This window comes from Cynoglossus semilaevis, chromosome 14, assembly GCF_000523025.1.
Source record: "Cynoglossus semilaevis isolate Cse_v1.0 chromosome 14, Cse_v1.0, whole genome shotgun sequence".
NCBI classification, from domain to species: Eukaryota; Metazoa; Chordata; class Actinopteri; order Pleuronectiformes; family Cynoglossidae; genus Cynoglossus; species Cynoglossus semilaevis.
The window spans coordinates 28,823,051-28,847,931 of record NC_024320.1 but is presented as its reverse complement, the minus strand read 5'-3'; the positions used below and the strand labels follow the sequence as shown (position 1 = coordinate 28,847,931).

Below are 24,881 nucleotides of genomic sequence, written 5' to 3'. Positions count from 1 at the left end.
TTTTTATTTTATTTTTGTCAATTTTATTTCTCAAAAATAATTTTACAAAACTCTTTCGTTAAAGTTTCTTAGTTTTTGACCAAAAGTGACACAAAAATTCACATTTTGACAAAAAGTATTAAACAGAAAAATTTTAAAAATTTTCTCTACGTGCACTAATTTATGAGAAACATGCAGGCAAAGATACAATTTTGAAAAATAATTTTTCAAAACTTTTTTCTCAAAGTTATAGTTTTTGACCAAAAATGACATAAAAAACTGACATTTTGACAAAAATTTGAAAACAGAAAAAATTGTAAAAATGTTTTCTACGTGCACTAATTTTATGAGAAACATGCAGGCAAAGATACAATTTTAGATATTATTATAGAAGTTACAAGTTTGCCATTTGTTTCGATTTTTTTTTTTTTTCTGCCTGTTTCTCATCAAATTAGAGCATTTTGAGAAACTTTTCAGAATTTTTTTTCGGTCTTTTTTTAGTGTAATCTTTGGTCAGATGGTAAATAAAATTATGATGAAAACATTCGGATTTGTGTGGAACCCCAGGGTTCACCTCCTGGGCAAGTTCGAATCCCGGTTAGGGCGGTTGGTACCTTCCAGTGGACTCACCACCTGCAGGAAGGTTCAGGGGGGTTGGTACGGTGCAGTGTGATTTGGGTGGAGACCGCTGCCCCCACGACCCGGTAACAGATAAGCGGACGAAAATGTATGTATGGATGGATGGATGGATGGATAAATGGATGGATGGATGGATGGATGGAATTTCCTTCTCTTTGAGTCCTCTGCTCCACGGAGCTCTCTGATTGGCAGTCCTCAACTTACTTTCTTGATCGGCACCGACCATCTAACGAGAGCACTGAGTCTCTTAGTTCCGGACTCTTGTTATCTTAGAGTCGCCAGGTAACATTGACTATAGTGGGAAATCTGCACGCGCACGCAATTTTCTTTACGTTAACGCAGATTCTTTTTTATTTCTCCGCCTTTCTTTTTTTTTTTTAGTAACGGGTTCCTTTAATATGTAGCTAAGTAGAATACTTCAGTCAAAATGTACTTAATTAAAAGTAAAAATAGCTTTTCCGGAAATGACTTAAAAAATTAAATTACTCACAAAAACTACTCAATTACAATAACGCGACTCAGTGTAATTCGTTACTTTCCACTGATTAGATTCTGAAAGTCTTCCAAAAAAAAAACCAACTTCTCAATGATGGTTTTAAATGCACTCATTTACCTTAAAATATGAAGCTATGTGCTTTTACATAGTTAAATTCAAGAAAAAAATGTGTTCGTCTCAAAAATGAATTACAATGCACTCATACATTTTAAAATACGTAGCAATGTCCTCTTTAATGTTAAGATTCAGAAAAAGACTTTTTGGTACGTCTAGATCAAAAAGAATACACAGCAGATACTGTTTCATTACTTTATTGTCACTGTAAACAGTATTTTCTTGTTGATTCCACATTCTATTTTTTCTTAATAATGTTATTTTTTTTTAATCATTATCATTTAAGAAGGGGTTTTGTCACAAACGTACGAACTCCTGAACAAAACTAAATTCTTTGGATCAGTTGAAGTGCACGTGACACCACTGCAGAGCTTCTTTAAACTCAAAGTTTAGAACAATACACAACTTAAGGTGCTTGAGAAAATACTCAGCAAATATTTTCTAAATAGTGTTGAGAAACAATTTGGTGATTTTAGCAACGTATGATTAGATTAAAAAAAAAACTTTTGGCACAATTCAATAAATATACAGAAATAAATTGGTTTGATTCTAAAAACATTTCCCTTCAGTCAAACGTATTTAGAGTTTAACTTTAAGGCACCGCGTTCCACTCCATTCCAAGTGTGATTAGTGTGTGACTCCCACCAAATATATAAGACAAGTATGTGAATTTATTTAAAAAGATTAGAAAATACATAATTTATTTTATCGTGCTAACTTTTTTTTTTTTAATAAAAAAAACCTCAGTGACCAAACAGGCTGCTCTCACCAACACGAACACAGCAGTGAGTGACGAGGTAGAGGAGCGAAGGAGATCGCGATCAATTAAGAGACAGTAGCATTTAATCAGCAATCACTGAGAGAAAAACAGTGCACCACCTAGAGGCTGATCTCTGTTGCTGTGCCATATTTAAAACAGGATAGAAAAATAATAAAAAAAGTACACGTTTTCTCACAATGACACAGTTTGCTGGTATTTGTGCTGTTTTTTGCTGGTAGCTTCCTCCAGCAGGGGCAGTGTTGTTAGCAGGTCATTTTAATGCTAGCTAGAAAGTTTACCAGTGACAACAATAACAAATCATTTTATAAAAGGGCAGCAGGTTATGGCTGAATCTGTTCTACGGGAGCCAAACAAGTCACTTTTCCACTATTAATGCCTCTGTGCCTGCACTGCACGCTGCCCTAGGAAAAAACTGAGCTGCAGTTACAGTCAAAATGACTGGATGGTTTTTTTTTGGAAGAACTTGGGGTGTGTTTTTGTGAGGGGAGGGCACCTAATTGGCTGGATCATCAAACATTTGTTCACACTTCACTTTTGTAAACAATGACTTAGTACCGATTAAATCTCAGCAATCACTTCAAGTACAATGATCTGTTATCAATAGAAAAGTTGGTCAAAACGGCAAAAAAATAAGACCAGGCTTGAGTTCCGAAGAGGTGGGAACACCTCAGACTCCGGACTGGAGTTACCACACTGTAGCATACTCACCTGTTAGCGTCTGCTAGGCTGTATACTCTACTCAACCACCGCTCTTGGTTCTCAAAGTTCTCCCCTCATTCTGGTGTGCAGGTCTTCCTGGTCGATCTTGGTGCCCTGTTGGTGCCAGCGATGGTGGGCGAGCAGTGCCACGTTCCTGGCAGAGATGGCGCTCATCTCCATGGTGCTAGCGGCCCAATCCACGGCGCTGAGGTAGTACAGGCGGTTGTGTAGGATGAACGGGGGGGTCTTACGATGCGGTGGGCGGTACGCAGGGTAGGCCAACCACCGGGTCTCAGACACGGAGTCCCAGGAGGTGAAGATGTTCTGGAGCTGCTCCCGAGACAGTGGGTGAGGAGAGGAGACCCTCCAGACTTTGGAGTGACTGGCAGGAGGTCGACTGTAACCCTGCGGGATGTGCACGGGGTCCAGGGACGCCAGGCTGTGGATGACGGAGTCCTTGGACTCTTTGGTGAGGACTTCAGACACCGTGAAGTCCGAGGCGAGCTTCGTGCTCCCCAGGTACGACACGTTGAGCACGCCGTTGACCAGAGTGGACACTGTCTGGTGGTAGCGTCCAGGATAGTGAGAAGGGAGCGGAGGGGAGAAGCCTGAGAAGGTGATGTCGGATTTTCCCTGGTGGAGCGGAGTTGCAATAACCACAATGTCGTACAGATCGTGAGCTGAGCCGGATTCACCGACGTAGTTGACTTTGTAGAAGCTGGTTGTGGGGCCTGAAAATAAAACAAGACTAAATGTTTCAAAAATCTGAAAATCACCGTCCGGTTTAACAGCCGTTAAAATTACATTTATCACAATCACACGCTTTCAATAAGTCAAGAATGAATTGTTGCCAAACTTTACCAACTAAGTATCAGCAGCTAAATCCTAAATGTTACCTAAATCGCTGATCGTCGCCATCATTTCTGGACTAAAATGCACAATAATAACTGTTGAATCTGTGACACGGTGAGTTCCGGCAGTTCTGTACCTGGTATAAATAAAAATGTTTAGACAGAAAAAAAAAAAATCACCTTTCTTAGAAGGTCGAACCTCGATTCCGACAGAAGTCACTGTGGCAGGAATCAGTTCACTCTTACTGTGGTACAGTAGCCCTAAGCATAGTCTCTTGTTGCCTCCATCCACTGCCCACATGGCCGAATCTGCCCCGGTTAAAGACAAGGCCCCTGGAGGACAAGTCAGGAGTGTTCCATGAAGTTCAGTTCAGTTCAAATTTAAACCAGATTAAAGCAGTCAAGCTGAGGAAATATTTACCCACAAAGCCGTGGATGCGGACACTTTGACCGAAGCTGACACGAGTGATGGGCGACACCATATCATTGAGGAAGGTCTGTGAGAAGCCTTCACTCATCATGGTCTCCTCCAGGGTCTGGTTGATCAGGGTCAGGAAGCTGTCACCGCCCATGGCGTGTAAGAGTCTCTCCACAGTGGTGAAGGCGTAGCCGTACTGCTGGTACTGGTAGATCCTGGAGACAGGGGTTCAAGACCAGGAGCAAATAAGAACGGCAGGTTTATCCCACTGGGAAAAGGTTGACTGGAAACTGTGGAAATGTATTTATTATTTTTGGAATTAATGTAAATAAATCTGTGATTCAGATCTGAAAATAGCCTGCGACAGCGTTGACTAGGGATGTTAGCATACTTGTGTAACATGGGTAGGAATCATTAGCCGTTTTTCCTCTGATAATGAAAACCTGATAACGCAATGCCTGGGTTTCAGAGAATGATTTGTGGGATAACGCATGTATATTAAAGTGAAAGTCACTAGATGGCAGCATTGCAGCTCATTTAATTAATCTCATACTCATACAGTGGTTTCTACAGATAAATAAATAAATATTACTAGACCTATATGGATATCGGTTGATATCGGAATCGGAAATTAAGTGTCTGGACAATATCGGCATATCGGATATCGGTAAAAAAAAGTTAATATCGGACATCCCTAGGATTAATCGTTGCTGAATACAACTGTAAGTACAGGTGTAATGACGACATCTTTTCATCTTACCTCATGAATTTGTCCAACACAGTCTCCACCCACATCTGCATCCGCAGCAAGTTGAACCCAAACCTCCAGAGCATTCGAAAGAAATTGATTATGAACCAGTCGCTCTCTTCAAACACGAGTTCCTTCCCGTCAAAGATGGCCATTTTAGAGGCCACGTTTTTTCTGGGAGGAATACCTGAAACACAATGTTTTTTCTGGGAGGAATACCTGAAACAGAACAACAACAATAATACAAAGTCACGTGTACTCACGTGTACTCCACGGTGTGAGTATTCATCTCAGGTGCTGTGAATTTTACCTATTTTTTCAACAAAATGCTTCAGGTGCAGGTTCAAAGGATGGATACGTAAACCTCCCGACTCGTACTCGTGGTCACCCATCTTCACCGTAGCCAGTCGGCCTCCCACGGTTCCAGATTCAAACACGTCGATCTTCACCCCTGCTCCGAACTCCTGCCGCAGGTAAAACGCTGCTGCGGTGCCGCCGATGCCCGCTCCGACCACAGCTGAGCCGCAGGAAGAGGGAAAAGGATGAGTGACATGTTCCACCTCAAAGGTTCACCAAACCACTGTCTGAGGAACGCTGGGTTAAGATGGTAAGTTAGTTCAGTGCCAGTCGAAACGTTCTAAGATAGACGTTTGTTTTTGGCCGAAGTAAAAATATTGATTTTCATCCCACCGAATTCTACGCAGAAAGAATTCTCTGATGAAGTTCACAGTTAAACAGAGAATATAAAGAGAAATTGTTTTTTCCTTCTTCAAGAATTGAGAACTTTTCAACTTCCCTCTTCAATGGCCTATTTAGAAAATATGTCTGATTTTACCTGTTAAAACACATTTTTATGTTTAAATTAGGGATGTCCAATAATATTGGCTGACCGATATTAGCATAAATATGTAATATCTGTAAGAATCGTTATGGGTTTTTCCTCCAATAAATGAAGACCCGATAAATGCCCTAAAAATAGTTTTGAGGATAAACGGCTATATAGTAAAGTAAAAGTCACTAGATGGCAGCATTGCAGCTCATTTTATCTTAATAATCAGGGGATTGTATGCAGAATGCTGATGTCAGCAACTCATACAGTGGTTTGTACAAATAAATAAATAAATAAATGTTACCAGGCCTATATCGGTATCGGTTGATATCGTAATCTGAAATTAAGTGTTCGGACAATATCTTTACACTTTACTTGAAAACACTCGTCGGTCTCTACGGAGGTTTAACAACAACCACCATCAATAAGGAGTTAACACCGGTGAACAGTGAACAGTTGTTAAAGAGAGTGGATTCGTCATTAGTTCATGACTCACCGATCTTTTTGGGCTGTTCCTGCAGCTCTGAGGCTGAAGCTGGACTCCTGATCCCACTGAGCCACAGATTCAGGAAGAGCAGCACCGTCAGGGACAGGGTTTTTAGACTCATGGTGGACAGACCTGAGCACAGAGGAGACAGTATCATTAGCATTTATAAAGTCTATCCACAACCAGGTTCCCGGAAAGACCCGGGAGAGAGAACGTCCAGATCAATTAAACGTGTATTGGCCAACTTATCAGTTTGGATTTAAATTTCTGGAAGTGTTCGGTTGTAGTGGAGACTTACTATTTAGGAATCAGCAAAGAAGAATAGTTCCTGTAGTTCCGATAGAATGTCTCCAGGCTATTCGCATTTGTGATAAACATTAAGTAATGTTCAAATCCAAAAAAACATTAAAAAAAAGTCAAGACAAATTTACTAAACTCGTTTCACAGTTGACTCATGTCAAAATACTTTTGACAACGAGACCGTAACGAACATTGGGAGACACTTCCGGACAAGATAATCTTGATTTTCAAAATAAAAGTTCAGAAAAGTAAACATATTTCACAGGTTTCGTTTTGGGGTATTTTTTGTTTTGTTTTTACGAGCTAACAGGTTGTTTGTTATTTTTTTATATGCACACATTGGCGTTTATGTGTTTGAACATATCAATTATTGTATTATACACTGTATGATATCAATGCAAAACATTAGTGTGTTTGAACATATCAATTATTGTATTTTTGTAAGATCTACACTGTATGATATCAATGCAAACCATAATAGATGTTTACTTTGAAGTCCGACTAATACAAAACGGAAAATATCCCCTTTTTTCTAAAACCGGTTAGGAAGTGAAGCGGAAGTGCCGTAAAGCCGACTCGTGCTGAACTGGTAGTGAGTAGTTGTGACCTTCTTATCACATACTCTAATGAAATAAACGAGGCTCGCAGCGTAGCCGTGAACGCATCTGCTTTAGCACGCTAACCCCAAGCTGAGTTGTTTTAATTTTAACTGAAGATTTAGAGAAAAAAAACGACATTTAAAAGACAAATTACAATGGAAGCGAGCCAGGAGCGCATGCAGAAAATGATAGAGGACATGGTCAACAGTCTGGATAAAGACTACATCCGTAACATGCAGGTAAGTGACTTTAAGGAAGGACACTGTGTATGATCACAGAGGCGGTTGAATTAAGTCCGGGGCCCCTGGGGGACAGTTAACGTAGTCAAGATTCTTACTGTTAACACGAAAAAAGTACAAAACAGCGGATTGAAGAATATTTTTTTTACAAAACATGAAATTAAACAGACATGTAATCCCTATTCTAAAGTAAAATTTAAACAGCTAAAAAGAAGTATTGTAAAATTTAGGATAAGACTTACTCCTGTCTAATTTAAGGATCCGCTTTAGGGTTATTTTTTTTAAATTATTTAAATGTTAAATGTGTGTATGTTTGCTCCTGCTGCTACAGAGGGACATGTTCAGGTGCAGCGCCAAATGCTTCGACCGCCCCACAGACTCCACCGGCCAGATTCGTGAGTGCGTTGAACGGTGTCAGAGGCCGGTGGTCAAAGCTGAACAGACAGTCACCGAAGAACTGGATGCATTTCAGGTGAGACACAGAGTTTATCCAGACACCGATTCTGTTTTTCAAATGTAGAAAAGTCTCAAATCTAAATTATTCAGAACCTGACATCATAAGACACCAATTCAAGGATTCCCTAAATCATTTCACAAATTAAATATGCAAAGTCATTGCTTCTTGTATTTAAAAGTCTTGTTTCTATGTTTTTTAGTCTTAACAGCAACCCACTGAATTAAACCCAATTTTCTCACCTTCCTGTGCCCCTCGCCTCCTCCCCTCCAGAATCGTCTGAGGAGATGTACGATGCAGTGCAGCGATAAGGCCAAGGATCTGATGGACGACGGCAAAAACAAGTCCGCAGCTGAATCGCTGTTCAACAGCTGTCAGGCCACTTGTTTGGACGACCACGTCAACCTGATCCCCAGCATGACCCGTAGGATCCACGAGAATCTCCAGTCTTTTCAGCAGTTATGAGAGCGATGGCGGATGACGGCCCGGGCTGAAGACAAACACACGCAGCACTGCAGGGTTTGGAACATTACATCAAACTGAGTGACTTTTAATTTACTGTCATGAAGTGAAAATATTCACGGTGGTATTTATTGTTATACACCAGAGGACCAGGAGCTGACCACGGGTCCTGGACCTGGACGTTGGTGTGTTGACCTCAGAGTTAGCCGTCAGGAGTTTTTACTTTTCCCGTCTTCAGTTTATGTTATTGTGACTCAATCTGTGATTCTTCACCTCCACCACTGGTGAGACTTGTACACGAGCTAAATAAAAGTACTGTGATGGTTGTTGGTTTGAGCTTGGTTATTGTGTGTGTGTGTGTATACATATATATATACATATATATGTATGTATATATATATATGTATGTATGTATATATGTATATATATATGTATGTATGTATATATGTATGTATATATATATATATGTGTATATATATATGTATATGTATATGTATATATATATATGTATATATGTATATGTATATGTATATATATATATACATATACATATACATATATATATACACATATATATATATATACATATATATACATATATATACATATATACATACATATATATATATACATATACATATATATATATACATATACATATATATATATACATATATATGTATGTATATATGTATATATATATATACATATACATATACATATATATATACATATACATATACATATATATACATATATACACATACATATATACACACAGTTTTTTAAAAGACTGAAATATTTTTAAGTACGTACAAATAAAAGTATGACGACGACAAATAAAATGAAAACAATTCACTGTTAATCTACCTGCTTCTTTAAAAATCTTTAAACTTGTCGGCTCAGAATTATTCAGATAAGCTTGACTTGAACTGCGTTTAAATTCATAAACACGTTTTAATTGAACTCCAACTCAATCTTTTCTTTTCTCAAAATAATAATTAAAAAAAAAACTTTAAAGGAAGTGGATCTCAGTCCATGGAAGGGTCAGAGAATCAGGCTGTGACCTGGTAAGACATCCCATAATCTCATTAAAAAAAAGGAGTACTATCAAATCACAAACATGAGCTGTTGTAAAAAAAAAAAAAAGTTTTAAACTTGAATGGATCAGGGCAGTGAAGCGATGGGAGATCAGCACCACAGCCCCCGTTAAAGGGCAGTTTTATTGGCAGGTGATAATTGTGCACAGATTTTCTCCTGGTACAAAAAGAGAAACAAATTTAAAATAAATAAATGCCAAATATAAAAAAAACCACCTTCAACGTTGAACCTGATCGGTCTGAGAACGCAGACATTTTTCAGTTTTTCAAAACAGCATGAGGTAAGACATCGTCAGAAAAAAGCAAAGAGTTAAAGAACATTAAACATAAAAAACGACTTCATGTGAAAACGTTGAACACAGGAAGTGAAGAACAGAAGCTTCGGCTCGACACCGGTTCACATCCCTGCACAGAGTCACTACGGAGTTCGGTTTGATCGACAGGTGTGGTTGAAGAAAAAGTACAAAAATAAAGGGTTTAAGGCTCAACACACAGAGTCGGATAAACTTCAGGGCATTTGGGGGAACAAATGCAATTATCTTTTCTTTTCTTTAATGACAGATACTGGAATAAGCTGTGATTTGATTAATGAAGTTTTTTTTGTTCCTTTGTTTTCAGTATTTTGTGTGAATAGGATTTGTATATTATGGTAAAACGTCCACATGCAGACTGGACTAGAAGGTGATAAAAAAAATCTTTTTTTATGTATATATTTTACTTCTGAACTTTTTCCAGACTTCAGGGAGAATTGATGTTTGTTTCTATTGTTATTTTTTAAATGTCAAAGTGTTTAGGATTTAGCTTCAATAGTGATAAATTTATTATGAAATAACAGAGATGAACTGCTTATTCTGTACAAGTGCTGCTTTTGGGGGAAAATGGAACTGGTACCTATGGAACTGTAGGAGGTGAAGAAGCGATTCATTTTTACAGCCTTCTGTTCGATGTCAGTCAGTAAACCAGGTGAAAGAGTGAAAGAAAATGTACATTTCCAGTTAACTTTCTAAGTGTCAGCTTCACCTTTTGGTGTTGTTCCCACCTTTTAATATTATAGAGCCTCCTAGTGGTGTCCCCAAAGAAGTGCAAAAAAAAAAAAAAACAAACAAAACAAAACTTAAAAATTCTCACTTGAGGAGTTTAAAACCCCTTTTTTTCAGTTGAAAAAGTGCAGGAAAAAAAACGTCTTTCTGAGGTGAAGTCTCAGCTGCCCGCTCTCTCTGACTGTGTCTACGATGAGGAAGTGATATTAAACACGAGGGTTACGCACTGTACAAGTGTCCGTCAAGTCTGGGCCTCGATGTTGGAATGGTGGCCACTGGGGGGCGAGGGTCAGGGATCAGGACACAGAACGAAGAGTGATGTCCTGCTCCGAGGAATCTGGACGGCTGTCGGACGGGGGCGACGTGTACATGAAGTTACAGCAGATGTAGAGAGGGAATGATAAGAGGCGGCTGTCCAGGTTCATCACCACGTACTCCTGAACGACCGCAGAGAGAAACGGTTGGACAGATGTTCAAAGGAACGGTGAGACGACAGGACAGGACAGGACTGGTCACTCACCTGGTCCTTCTCCAGGGTCAGGAGCTGGTAACCTGTCGAACGGCTGCATATCGGCTTTCCACGGGAATCAAAGGAGGCCAGACGTAACCTGAGCAGAGAAGACGGAGAAATGATGTTTCCACGTCAGTCCAGACTGTCCTCCTCCAGGGAGGGTTCACAGGTCGGTCCAGGGGACGATATCACTCCAGCCTTTTCCTCGCTCCGCCACTGGCCAACTTTTAACTTCTACTTTAATTAAGGATGTCCGATAAAAATCGGCCAAACAATATTATCTGCCCTACATCAGCATATTTTGTAATATCTGAAAAAATCTTTTTCAGTTTTTCCTCTGATTATCCAAATGATGTGTGACCTAAAACTAGTTTAATTCCCCGGTGACAGACCAATCAGATACCTCAGTGCTCTGAACTGGTTCTAAACTCCTTCTCCTCCTCTCACACTCTCTCTTCTTTATGGCAGAAAATAATTGAGAACCACAGTTTTAGCCCATCTCCTCAGGGAGCAGCCAACACTTATCTTCCACCACTGTCCACCTATATCGATATCGGTTGATATCGGAATCGGAAATTAAGTGTTTGGACGATATCGTCACAAAGTTAATATCGGACCTCTCTAACTTTATCTGTTGTCATTTTAATGAATGTCCTGAATCAAACTCTCCATTTAAACTGTGTTACATTCACTGACCACCACTGACCTGTAGGCCAAATGCCTGCGGGGTTGCAGGCTCACAGCGCCCCCGCATGGCTGACTTAGAGTATTCCTTTTAAAGACTATGAATCGATTTGTGTAGTTGACCAACAGATCGAAACCAAAGTTGAAGCCCGTCCACCGCCACCAGTACTGAAAAACAAAAACAACAAAAAAAAGAAAAACCCAAACAGAGTTCATTCATCAGTTGACAGAATGTTGACGTGTCAAAGTCAACGTCAGACTCACGTCTCCATCTTTGGACAGTTTCCTCCCACATCTCATGCTGCTCAGCTCAAACTCTTCTTTGTTTGCTTCCTGAGGACTGTCGACAGACAAACGTATTAAATACAACCGATTTAACAACAGAGAAATATTAACCAACAGAATCTCCGCTCCTCACCCGATGTCGTTGTCAAACTCTGTGCGCAGCATCGCAAACCACTGGTTCTTGTACACCGACGTGAGCCAATCTGAGAAATTAGATAAATGAGATACGACAGATCGTATCTACATACACAGCACACACACACACACATATACATACACATATATATACATATACATACACACATATATATACATACACACATATATACATATACATGTATACATATATAATATATACACACACATATGCAAATATATATTTATATACTAGTGTGTATATTTATATACATGTATGTATTAAGGATGCACCAAATTTTCAGCCACCAAAAATCTTCTGCCGTAAGACTTCTATTACGGAAACAACACGGCCGAAACAGGAAGTAATGATGACGCAAGCAAAAAAACGGACCAGCGTGGGCTTGTCTGAATATCTGTGGTGTGGACGTATTTCAATATACAGTATGTATGTATATGTACATACAATATATATATACACACTATATGTGTGCATGTATATTTTTTGTTACATTTAGATATATATATTTATATACTATATGTGTGCATGTATATATTTATATACATTTAGAAATATATATTTATATGCTACTGGTTTTTCTTATGCCATCTGTAATATTAATAAATATATTCAAATATATATTTTATTCCCAGTTCTCACCAGGAGGTAGAATATTGTCCCGCTCCAGGTTTCGTGCAGACGCCAGATCATTGATGATGTACTGGAGACGAACGTGTTTGAAGACGGAACTGAAGGACGCTCCGTCCTCTGTGTTCAGAAACGGCTCCTTCTCACACAGATCTGTGGGTTCAAAAAAAGCCAAAAAACTGTAAACGATTTTTAAAAAAAAAAAAAAAAAAAAGATGTGAAGGTGCCGTTTCAGAACCTGTCCTTCGTTTGCAGAGCCAGGCGTCAGCGTCGGCGAGGAGCTGTTTGATTGGACCGTCCCACGACGGGTTGAGCTGCAGGAACATCCACTGCAGAACCAATGTTTTTACAGTGAGTTTGAGTTTGAGAACTGAAATAGAGCCGTGACGTTTGAAGTGTGTTCACCTTCTTCAGTGCAGTGTAAACATCCATCTCCACCTGCATGACGAACAGGTCTGAGGACTGAATGAGCTGCTCCATCACCTCTGACCTGTGAACCCAGAGCACACACACACTCAGACTTCTTCTTCTTCTTCTTCTTCTTCTTCTTCTCCAGAGACGTTAAAAATGTGATTTATGTTACAGACAGATCATTTCATACTGAAGAATTAATGTTGTGAATTTAGAAAATTAAAATTAAAAACTGGGACCAAGTCTCGGCCAAACTTAACATTTATTGAAACACTGACTGTAATTGTTCATGATTTCCCTTCTCTCCAGATCTGCAATGTAGAATTTTCATTTGGAAACAAATTTTAGTTTTGTGTAAACCTTGAATCTGGAACAACCAAAGGTAAATATTACAGACATGAAACAACCAAAGGTTAATATTATAAAGACATGAGAAATTTAATAAGAAAGAAAACCTCAGTGGTGTTTGTTTCTCTTTATCCATAGACTTTCCAGTTCCTTTTAAAGTAAATATTTTTTTCAAAGGCCAACAACAACAAAGAAAAATGTATGTGCTATGACATAGCACTAATACTACACATCCCACCAGTATATAGGGGCCGTATACTGGGGGGCCAAGTCTAGTACACCTTTGATATGATCTCACGGGCCAAATATAATTACACTGCGTGCTAGATCTGGCCCCCGGGCCTGAGTTTGACACATGTGCTCTGGATAATAAAGTTCACTCACTGACTGGTAGGATTTCCCTTTAACTTGATCATAAGTGAGAGAGAACGTCTGCTGGTGTGAAATAGATTCACAGCTAAAAAAAAAACCAAATTTTTTTCTCCAGTTTGTTTGGTTTTCATCACCAAACAGAACGACAACGAAACAGACGAGGGACAAACACACACAAACACAAACCGACCCCAGTTCCTTCATCAGTTCCACATTCTGGTGAGTCATCAGGTTGTTCAACAGCCACTCCAGACACCTGCAGCCAGAGGAACCACCGAGAGTCAGGTCACACTCAACCAAAACACACCAGTTAGTTACTGACGTGACGACTTCAAGACTGACTTTTTCATGACTGAATCCAGTCCGTACATCATAGCGCAGGCATAAAAACCACACACGGTCTTGGAGCTGATGTTCTCCTTCATGGTTTCTCCACACTGCTGGATCAGACCGTCCTGTGGACGTCACCAAACCACAGAAACATGACCAGACTGTGCTTTAATTAAAAATTAACACTTCACATCATCTTCCACAGATAACTACTGTACTTTCCAGACTATAAGACGTGACGTTTTACTGGTCCTAAGACTGTTTATGTCAGAGATGATCATCTACGGCCACATGAGGGCACTGTCTACATAAATCAAGAAGAAGAAACTAAACTGATGGATGAATGGTTTCAGTGATGAAGAACAAGATGGTGAACTTTTTAACCTCTTAAATTTATATAGTTTAGACTATTGTTTAAACCAGGGGTTTTCAATAGGCGAGGCGTGGCTCCACTGGAGGGCGCCAAAGAGTCAGAGGGGAGGCCTGCATGAAGCTGCATACATGAAGTGAAATTATTTGCTGTTGCAAATAATCCTTTATTAATGTCATTTTAAAAAGTCCTGAAAATAAAACTTTCCATTCCATTCCATCAGTCGTTGTTTAAACTCCACACAGAGGAGTGTGTGTGTGTGTGTGTGTGTGTGTTAGGGCGGGTGGACTGGATGTTGGGGAAGGGGGGATAGACTGTCCTTACCTAGTCTATAGGGGGGTGAAGCTGCATACATGAAGTGAAATTATTTGCTGTTGCAAATAATCCTTTATTAATGAACAGTTTGTGGATTCTTGAGAAAACAAGTATCAAATCAACCAGACCAACACTGAAGTGTGACAAACAGTCCAGTAGTAGTACTAGTTAAGTACTCTTAAACTCACTCACCAGCTGCAGCATACAGGCAGCAGCAAGAATACTGACGACTCTGCTGGGCTTGATCAGAACATCGTCGCGGTACAGAGATCCAAATACGACCTGCAGAGCTACAACACACACACACACACACACACACACACACAGATGAAAATGGTGTTTCCACAAATCACACCAACACGTTCAACCTCTGGTTCATGTGACTTGAATGATCTCACCTTCAGTGTCGATGTTCTGGTCGGGGATCTCCAGGTTGATTTCCATCATGTTGGACTCCTTCCAGGAGCCGCTGAACATACTGGAGAAATATCCGGACTGCAGGACGGCCAGGAAAGAAAGAACGAGTGTCACATGACCAGAGTCTGTCACTGAGCACCTCTGTTGTTCAGTGTACGTTACCTGGCAGAGGTAAACCTTGTGAAGGTTCCACTCCTGACCCAGAGCACAGATACGAATGTCGCTGTTTTCACCGTTCAGGAACAAAGTCTGATAAATATATTTTGATGTGCTTTTCAGCTTCTTCCTGTGAGTGAAGGAAACAAAACACATTCAGAAATCACAGATGAACGACTCAGAGCTGACTCTGTATCAGCGTCAGGTCGTCGGTCTCCACTCGCCTCCGAGGCGTATCCAGTAACCCCTCGTCCTCCTCATGCTCGCTCTCACAGTCACACGGAGCGTTCCTTTTCCTCTTCTTGCAGTCGTAGCTGTGTTTTCGGCCTGTGCTCGTTCCCTCCGACGCCTCGTCTGACCCCGGGGAGGGGGACTGGAACCTGCTGCCCAGACTTCCCATCTCTAGCTCAACACCAAACAAACAAACATATCAGAAAGGGTCGGCGTGAGTCGACACAGAGTCAATGTCCTTCTACTAACACTGGAGTTGGTCACTTATTGACCAACTGATATGAGAGAATGCAACGTTGCAGACCAAAATAATAATCTTTGTGCTACATCTTTAATTATATGAATATGAACGACGGAGCTGCGATAATTAACAAGTCGTTTGATTACATTCATAATCAACCGGTTTCTAGTTTGTTTTTGTTTTTTAACTTAAACTGTTATTTAGACAAATAAAAATAGCACAAAAACTAAAAATGTTGCTTCTAAAATGTTCATGAAACACAATTTGTGTTTAACACCGTTCTCTAAAAACGCAACTACAAAATGTTCATGAAACACAATTTGTGTTTACCAACAATAACACCGTTCTCTAAAAACGCAACTGCACCATCAATAATAAAATGAATGAAAAATAGGTTCTAAGAGTTTAAAGTCTGGACACGGTTTAACAGACAAAACCCCGGATGTGTATGGATAAGGAAACTGTTTTAATGAACTGTTTTATAAACACTACGTTACTGGATCCATGTACAGGGAGCTCCATAGGAAACAGGTAAACAAAGTCAAGTATCTACATCAATGTTGCTCCAGTTCAGTTAACATTCTTAGTGACCAGGATCTCGGTGTCAGACTTTCTACTAGACTGATTGAAGGTCAGCGGACATTTTAAATATCCGGGCGGTTTTAAACACGTGATTAATTTGTTTGTTAATGTGTGTTTGGTTAGAAATGAGTCTGACGTGATGCTTGGATTCTGTCCCTCGTTCTTTAAACGTTTACAAACAAACCAGACAGCGGAAGAACAAGTGTGCGTTGAAAACTCACCCAGCGCTCGGACCGGAGGAAAGATGGAGCAAACTCCGGCTGATATTCCTCTGGAGGGAGAGACAACCGTAGAGCAACCAACACCTTAGCGTTAGCTTAGCCGCCGAGTTCGCTCACCCGGTTCTGGAATAACTTTTAACACCGTCTCTTCATAGCAGCTGCTCCTGCTCATCAGCCTCCCGACACGGATGAACAGAGGCCTGCCTTCACTCACATGTTTCTGGGAGTTTAAATAATCCCAAAGAAAAGAGAAGATGCGACTGTTCCAAAAATCTCTGAGGCTGCTTTTGGCTTTTTGTTTTTTAATTTATTTCTTCTTCTCTGGCTGGTCAGTGCAGTGTCCACGTCACAAACAAGCGCTCTGCTCCCTCACGCCCCCTACTGACCACCATCTGTTGGTTACTGATTAACACGTTTGACTGTCTGTTAAAAATTCAAACTTTGCATTTGTCTTAGACCAAAGACCAAAGGAAAACTAAATCTAATTGCTTTAATGGCAACCCATGTCCCTTTATCATCATATTTAACCAAAATCAACACAAATGAATAAAAAAACAACATATATATAATAAGTATTCATTATATTACTGACTATTACGATTTGGTCAATTAATATTATTAAAGGGGATTTTGAAATATTTGAACTTTTGTTTATTTTCTTACCTCTTACTTGACTATAACTGTAACTATTTTGTGTGAAACGTTGGCTAATTATTATTATATTTGAGCTTATTATTTTTCACCAAGATGTCGGTTGTTTTTAGCGTATGCTGTGCTGAATTCAAGTCTCCTGCTTTATTTGTCTGGTGGTAGAAAAACATAATAATATATAACTAATAATATAATAACTGTACACATGTAAACAGTAGCTCTGTATCCTGACAGTTCATATACATACAAAGACGTATTAACAAAATATAACTCAAATCTAAATCATTCGCACACTCTCTCTGTGTCCGTGTGAGTCGGTCTCATCAGGTCAACCAGTTCACTTTTCTTCACCTGGTTCACTGATCCGACCACTAGACTAAAAGTCGGTTTAAAACAATCCAGTCAAGTCAACCAAGAAGTGTTTAGTCTGCAACAAGCTGCAATAACCAAAACATGCCACCAGGTTCTACGTACACTTATGATGGTCTGGAAACCACATTAAACCAACCCACACGGAAGTGTTTTTACACAACGATTGAGGGACAACAGCCGTAACAACGATGTTAAAAATCCAATCCAAAATGCGTTTTTGTCACATACTCATATCTATATATGTGTGTCCGTGTGAGTCGGTCTCATCAGGTCAACCAGTTCACTTTTCTTCACCTGGTTCACTGATCCGACCACTAGACTAAAAGTCGGTTTAAAACAATCCAGTCAAGTCAACCAAGAAGTGTTTAGTCTGCAACAAGCTGCAATAACCAAAACATGCCACCAGGTTCTACGTACACTTATGATGGTCTGGAAACCACATTAAACCAACCCACACGGAAGTGTTTTTACACAACGATTGAGGGACAACAGCCGTAACAACGATGTTAAAAATACAAAAAAATGCATTTTTGTCACATATACTGAAATACTCATATCTATATATACTTTTAAAATAAATAAATAAAAATAAAACGGTTGACCTCACTGTGTAAATACCTAAATCCAATTTTGTGTACAGTGGAAGCAGCCGGATGTGACGTAATTTATATTCCCAGCAGTGGGCGCGACCAGCGAAGAACCAGCCAATGAACGACGAGCAGCTGTTTCACAACATTCCAAGCTTTCCCAAATATTTTCTTTCTCCTCCTTCCCCCCCCCCCCTACTCCAGCCTGTCTCTGTCTCCCGGACTGTGTCCCTCTGTGTGGGTGAGTGTCCTAGCGTGTGTGTGCGTGTGCAGACAGGACTGTGACACGTATCTCACGGACGTGACCACACAGGACACCTCCATCTGGAACCACGATACTCCTTCATCCTGAGAAACCTTTTTTTTTAAAATTATTACTTTAAATAATAGTTTGTGTGTTTCAGCAGCATGGAGACTCGGGACGCGGCAGCCGCAGGTGAGGTTTGTGTCGTCGGTGACGGTGTGTTTGTGTTGTGGTTGTAGCAGAGTCATAAACCAGGAACAAGGCTGATGATCCGACCGTAGCCCGTTTATTTGGTTAACTCGGGGGTGTCAAAGAACTTTGAACGGCTCTGTGTAAAGGGTATGTGCCCCCCTGTCCCCTCTGCCCCCCCTGCAGTTTAAATCATGCAGTTACAATGGACAAGTCTGTGCTGCAAAAAGACCAAATAGAGGGTCATAAAAAGTCAGGTACATGTTTAATATTTATGAAGATTTACTGGAGGTTTCTGCAGCCCTTTATCAGCCGCGGTCTGTTTTAGTACAGTTGTACAACATGGTGCACTTTGAGAAGAAATCTAACCTGGGGTCCGGGGACTGATCGGAACTGACATGGAACCCACTGCTCCACAGCCAGGATTCCTAACACAGTGCCATTTCATACAGGAGCTGGAAATCCACAGCCCTCTGTGATTCCTTGAAAAAAAAAAACAAAGTCAAAGTCATTGCTGGTTTTGAAAAAAATAACTCATTTTTTTTGGGAGGAGTGAGCGTTACAGTCATGAGGCGTTCAAGTTCAATCAAGAAAAAGAACAGAAACCAGAGACACAGGGGAAACTGCTCAGGAATAGACTGCTAATATTTCCCCATCAGCGTGGTCCAATTTTTGCAACCAGTACATATGCCCCCTGGTGGCTAGCTGATAAATTCACCATCTTCGTCAACAGTTTTGTCCATTTTTCTCATCTAAACTCCAGGTTTAAATCTCATTTCACTGAGACACATGATTCTGTGGCACAAGCCACGAACTGAAAGTGACAGAAGTCGAGTATGGAATATTTACTGTTTGATTGTGGGTAAAGAACATACTGTACATCGCCCGATGTAATCCTATAGTACTTGGCTGTAGGTTTGGTTTTTCGCTGCCCAGACATGAAGTATCGCACAGTCTGTTTCTTATATTTCTCATGTACGCTTGTAGATTATGAATACCTACACCACGGACGCAGGAAATACGACTCTGGACCATGGAGTCCATGAAGGACAAAGTCCACATATTGGTCCACAGATTGGTCATAAATTAAAATTGATTTTTTAGATTTGACGGACCGTTCCTAGATCTCCATTTCTGTGTAGCTTCTCAGTCATCCAGGTCATCTTATCTAACAGTTGTTACATCGAGGCCAGCTGGACTAAGCCTCTTGGATAAGAGGTCTATGCCCCCCCATCTTTTATTTCATCTTCTCATCAGTTTCTTATCTTCTTCCAGATGTTCTTTTGAGCAGTGGCGGCGGCGGTGAGGGGAAAAAAGCGAAGAAGAAAGCAGCTCCTCAACCAGACGTAGCTAAAAACAGAATGGAGCGAATCTTTGGATTCAGGAAGGAGGACCTGAGTTCTTGGCAGAACCTGGTGGCCCTTCTCAACCGTCCATCTGACCCGGCATCCCTGGGCATCTTTCGCTTCTTGTTCGGTCAGTCGGACTGTCGTTGAAGACGCATGTAGCTTCAGCGAAGAGAAAACGACACAAAGTCAAAGTCACGTTTTTTTGTGTGTGTGTTTTTCAGGTTTACTGATGGTCGTTGACATCACACAGGAACGAGGCCTCAGTCACCTGGACTACAAGTACCTGGATGGCTCCCCCGTGTGCCGTTTCCCACTCTTTAATTTCCTGAAGCCCCTGCCCATGGACTGGATGTACCTGGTCTACGTGGTGATGATTCTGGGTGGGTCAAATCCGTCCGTCTTCTAATTTTAACTTCCATCCAGTCGACCTGAAGCTGAAACAAACAAATCCAGTCCGGTCGGACAGAAACACTTCATCCTGGTCTCATTATGATTCTGGGGGAGTCACGTTTATGGCGGTGGTCTCTGCAGGGGGCGCTGTCTATGGTAAAGATTAAAGCAAATATTTCCGACTTGCGAAGTTTCCTCTTCCACAGTCGCCTTAGATACTGCTGGGGGAACTTTGTGACTTGAGTTCTACGACAAACAGAACACAGTGAAAATCAAAGAGAATCAATAATGATTTATCACAGAAACTGCAGTACAAATCCCTGCAGTACTCTGTATCTGCTGAAGAGACAGAGTAGATTTAAAAGTACATACGTTCAGGAAAAGTATTGTTACTTTGATTGTTTTTTTTTTTCTTCTATTCATTAAGGTTTATTTTCTGTGATTCTGTTATTGTCTAATTAGAGTTTGAGTCAAAGCACAGATAGTTCAGGCGCTCCCTAACTGTGTCAGTTTGGTTTGTTGTTCCTGTAAATGAAGGCGCTCTGGGCATCATGTTGGGCTGCTTCTACCGTCTCTCCTGCCTCATGTTCATCTCCACCTACTGGTACATCTTCTTCCTGGACAAGACGGCCTGGAACAACCACTCCTATTTGTACGGACTGATTGGATTTCAGCTCAGTCTGATGGAGGGGAACCGATACTGGTGAGAACGGTTCCGGTGTTCTGTATTCGTCCGTCATATTCCGCCCTGGGTTTGTTTCCTGTTAGCGTTTAAAATCCTCTCTGTTTCCAGGTCGGTTGATGGTTTGAGGAGACCGTCCATAAGAAACGCTCATGTGCCTCTGTGGAATTACACTCTGTTGAGGACACAGGTTTGGACATTGAACTTCCTTCTTGGCGAAATATATGGAAATATATATAGAAATATTATATATGTATATATTCATATATACAGAAATACATATATACACATATATTCATATATACACACATATATGCATACATATACATATATACATATATACATGTATACATACATATATACATACATACATACATACATATATAAATACATATATATACATACATACATATATATACATACATACATGTATATATTTATACATATACATATATATATACATATATATATATATATGTTGTCTCCACATTGATAATCAAATGATTATTCTGTGACGACTGTTAATTACGGCTGTTGTCCCTCAGATTTTTATCGTGTATTTCATCGCCGGGATCAAGAAGTTGGATGCGGACTGGGTGGAGGGCTACTCCATGTCATATCTGGCCCATCACTGGCTTTTCGATCCCTTCAAGTACGGACCATGAAGCAGCTCCATGGTAAAACAGCTTTGATCAGCCATGATTTAAAGAGTCACGCTCCAGAACGGTTGTTTGTTTTCCAGAATGATTCTTCCCGTGGAGCTGGTCAGTTTGTTTGTGGTCCACGGTGGAGGTCTGATCCTGGACCTGACCGCTGGGTACCTGCTGTTTTTCGACGTCACTCGACCGTATGCCATGTTCTTCGTCTCCTACTTCCACTGTATGAACTCTCAGCTCTTCAGTATCGGTGAGTCCGTCGCCTCCCGTCACCGACTCGACACTTCCCTAACGTTAGAGAGTTTGAGTTCCGCTCTTGTTCTCGCAGGGATGTTCCCCTACACCATGTTGGCCACCACTCCAATGTTTTGCTACGTGGACTGGCCCAGAAGATTCTTCTCCCATTTCCCATCATTCCTCACTGCGGTTCTGCCCTTTACTACACCGGAGCCGCAGCCCAGCGCGTCTTGTATTTACCCAGAGGTCCAGAGCAGAAGCAGTGACCGCCGTCAGACGCCTCCTGATCGTAACGTTTCCAAGCCGAGATTTAAGCACAAACTGGGAGCCATTTTCACAGTCGTCTACATCCTGGAGCAGCTTTTCATGCCTTACTCTCACTTCATCACAAAGGTGAGTCCTCACAGCCTCAACACACACGTTTAACTGGAAAACAGGATAAACTGGGGATGTCCGATAATATCGGCCCGATGTTAGCATGATTATCTGTAAGAATCGTTATCGGTTTGTCCTGCTGATAATGAAAACCCAGTAATGCAATGCCTGGGTTTCTCCAAATAATGTGTGTCCTAAAAAAAAGTTTTGGGGAAAAACAGCCGTGTGTGGACGTGAAAGCCACTAGATGGCAGCATTGCAGCTCATTTTATTAATCTATTTTAATAACCAGTATTCAATTCGGGGATAAAAAAAACTTTTGTCCTCAAGGGGGGGCATGTCAGAAACCTTAGTGCCCGCTATAGTGGTATCGGTTAATATCAGAATCAGAAATTAAGTGTTTGGACAATATCGGCATATCGATAAAAAAGTTAATGTCGGACATTTCTAGGATAAAAACGTATATTCATGAGTAACTTCTAGTACCTTCTACTATCTGAGTTGTTCAAAATGGTGTCCACATTATCTCACTGAGACACTGTTGACTAATCCGTGTTAAAAGTCAACGATCTAAAACAAACAACCTGGTCGGGGATTTGTCGGATGTGAAGACCGGCCCTTTTTCCTCTTTGTCCTTATAAGACAATAAAAAAAAAGAAAGGAAAAAAAAAAGCTCTTATTATTACCGTCACATAAATCTGGACGTTACGTTGTTTTGTCCAGGGCTACAACAACTGGACCAACGGTCTGTACGGCTACTCCTGGGACATGATGGTCCACTCCCGCAGCCATCAGCACGTCAAGATCACCTACAAAGACGGACAAACCGGAGAGACCGGGTTTCTGAATCCAGGGGTGAGATAAAGACACAACCTTTTAGCCAGGGTTTTTCAACCTTGGGGTTGCAACCCCATGGTTGGGTCGTCTGGAATTCAAATGGGGTCGCTTGAAATTTCCAGTAGTTGATATAAAAATATTACTGATAAAAATACTTTTAGAAGTAATTATTAATAGGGAACAGTAACAATACGACTTTATCAGAATGAACTCCTTTTCTTTGTCAGAACTGGTCTGTGGACCTCATCCACTGACATGGTTCTCTTCAATAACAGAAGAGGAAAAAAAGTCACATTTCTGTCCAGAAACACTGGACCATCTCCATTGATCTGCTCTGGTTAAACTGGTCAAACTGAGAAAGAGAAAAAACAGGAAGTGGAAAGAGTTCCACTGGAGAACACTGTTGGTGTCTGTGGAACCAGTTCTTCCCATGTTCTGTTCCAACACCTGAACGTCTCTCAGCCTACGTAGGACCTGACGTCTGGGTTTAATAAAGGGTCACCACCAACGTTTTTAGGTGCATACTGCCACCTACTGTACTAGAGGGTGTAGTGTCATGGTCTGACCATGATCAGTGGCCATTGTTTTTCAAAGCATCGTTACATTCTGTGTTAAAACTTTGCTTCAAACATTAAAGTGACTAAGTTTCCGTGTGAGCTCCAGGTGTTCACACACAGTCGTCGTTGGAAAGACCACGGCGACATGCTGAAGCAGTACGCCACCTGTCTACACGAGTTTCTGCCGCACTACAACATCTCTGATCCAGAAATCTACTTTGACATCTGGGTGTCCATCAACGAACGCTTCCAGCAACGGTAGAGCAGCTAAACAATGTCTGCGTAGGTCAAAGGTGAAGTCAGGCGATGTTTACAAGGTCACGTTGTTCTCTTCAAGGATCTTTGATCCCCGCGTTGACATCGTCAAAGCCGATTGGTCGCCATTCAGGCCGAACCCTTGGCTGATGCCTCTACTGGTGGATCTGTCACCGTGGAGGACCAAGCTCCAGGAGATCGAGGGCAGTTTGGACAATCAGACGGAGGTCGTCTTCATAGCTGACTTTCCAGGTTTGGATTTTTAGGCAATTCATATCTGAGGAACAGTCGAAAAGTTAAACTGAGACTAATTTCATATCTGAGGAACAGTCGAAAAGTTCTAAGACTAACTGAAAACTAAAGGGTTGTTTTTTAATTTACTTTTTTTATGTCAAAACATAAACTCCTGCTCTTCTTTACCGCTCAGGTCTGCACTTGGAAAACTTCGTAAGTGAAGATCTGGGCAACACCAGTATCCAGGTGTTACAGGGAAAAGTGAATGTGGAGATCGTGGGGGAGAAGAAGAACCAGAGTCTGCAGACCGGGGAGCAGATGAAGGTACAGTTACACTGAAGCCTGATTTGTCGACTAATATGACATTAATATGACGAGTCATTTAATGACATCATCACATCAACAGAGGAGGAACCACACACACGTCCAACAATGACCATGTGACTCTCACTTTTTATACTTCATCGTGAAGCCGCTCATGTTCGTCCTTCTGTGCGTCACTGACCACTGGTGGGCGACCTGCTATCAAGTGATTATGACATGAAAGGCAGAACAATTAAATCTCTTCTGCTAGGGGGCAGCAGATCGCTATGAAAACTAAAGATAATCAGAGCTGTCGAAGAAGATCTTTGTGAGTGTCTTTCTTCAATCCCTGCCAGTACATCAGCTTTGTCTTCAACTAAACAGGCTGAGATTTTAGTCAATGATGAGGTCACTTAAACTGGAAGATTGTTATATTTTTATTACATCGACTTTTTGTCAGAATATTTGTT

General features: G+C 40.8%; 4 protein-coding genes across 5 annotated transcripts; 2 read left to right on the top strand and 2 right to left on the bottom strand.

Annotated features, from left to right (window-relative positions):
• Nucleotides 1–1,409: 1,409 nt before the first annotated feature.
• Nucleotides 1,410–6,535, bottom strand: pcyox1 (prenylcysteine oxidase 1). Of its 2 annotated transcripts, XM_008326373.3 has the most exons (7): nucleotides 6,340–6,535; nucleotides 6,051–6,173; nucleotides 5,036–5,242; nucleotides 4,738–4,912; nucleotides 3,981–4,192; nucleotides 3,740–3,892; nucleotides 1,410–3,439 (listed from the first exon to the last, which is right to left on the bottom strand). In XM_008326373.3, the coding sequence occupies exons 2-7, from the start codon at nucleotides 6,160–6,162 to the stop codon at nucleotides 2,769–2,771; spliced, it is 1,530 nt and encodes a 509-aa protein (XP_008324595.1). In that variant the 5' UTR covers nucleotides 6,163–6,173; nucleotides 6,340–6,535; the 3' UTR covers nucleotides 1,410–2,768. The 2 variants fall into 2 exon arrangements, with proteins under 2 accessions (XP_008324595.1, XP_024918448.1); XM_025062680.1 differs by lacking the exon at nucleotides 6,340–6,535 and having other exon boundaries at nucleotides 5,036–5,309; nucleotides 6,051–6,161.
• Nucleotides 6,536–6,883: 348 nt separating this feature from the next.
• fam136a (family with sequence similarity 136 member A) lies at nucleotides 6,884–8,421 on the top strand. The gene is made up of 3 exons (XM_008326372.3): nucleotides 6,884–7,179; nucleotides 7,511–7,651; nucleotides 7,907–8,421. The coding sequence occupies exons 1-3, from the start codon at nucleotides 7,096–7,098 to the stop codon at nucleotides 8,096–8,098; spliced, it is 417 nt and encodes a 138-aa protein (XP_008324594.1). The 5' UTR covers nucleotides 6,884–7,095; the 3' UTR covers nucleotides 8,099–8,421.
• An 860-nt stretch (nucleotides 8,422–9,281) lies between these two features.
• gmcl1 (germ cell-less, spermatogenesis associated) lies at nucleotides 9,282–17,068 on the bottom strand. The gene is made up of 15 exons (XM_008326368.3): nucleotides 16,494–17,068; nucleotides 15,443–15,620; nucleotides 15,225–15,348; nucleotides 15,044–15,140; nucleotides 14,838–14,935; nucleotides 13,973–14,085; nucleotides 13,821–13,886; nucleotides 12,905–12,989; nucleotides 12,738–12,828; nucleotides 12,512–12,652; nucleotides 11,849–11,918; nucleotides 11,695–11,770; nucleotides 11,453–11,598; nucleotides 10,756–10,843; nucleotides 9,282–10,672 (listed from the first exon to the last, which is right to left on the bottom strand). The coding sequence occupies exons 2-15, from the start codon at nucleotides 15,616–15,618 to the stop codon at nucleotides 10,532–10,534; spliced, it is 1,512 nt and encodes a 503-aa protein (XP_008324590.1). The 5' UTR covers nucleotides 15,619–15,620; nucleotides 16,494–17,068; the 3' UTR covers nucleotides 9,282–10,531.
• Nucleotides 17,069–18,303: 1,235 nt separating this feature from the next.
• On the top strand, nucleotides 18,304–24,777 carry ggcx (gamma-glutamyl carboxylase). The gene is made up of 13 exons (XM_025062148.1): nucleotides 18,304–18,539; nucleotides 19,812–20,012; nucleotides 20,107–20,265; nucleotides 20,813–20,978; nucleotides 21,069–21,147; nucleotides 21,503–21,609; nucleotides 21,700–21,863; nucleotides 21,942–22,243; nucleotides 22,949–23,080; nucleotides 23,726–23,877; nucleotides 23,957–24,126; nucleotides 24,302–24,432; nucleotides 24,515–24,777. The coding sequence occupies exons 1-13, from the start codon at nucleotides 18,512–18,514 to the stop codon at nucleotides 24,542–24,544; spliced, it is 1,821 nt and encodes a 606-aa protein (XP_024917916.1). The 5' UTR covers nucleotides 18,304–18,511; the 3' UTR covers nucleotides 24,545–24,777.
• Nucleotides 24,778–24,881: the final 104 nt, after the last annotated feature.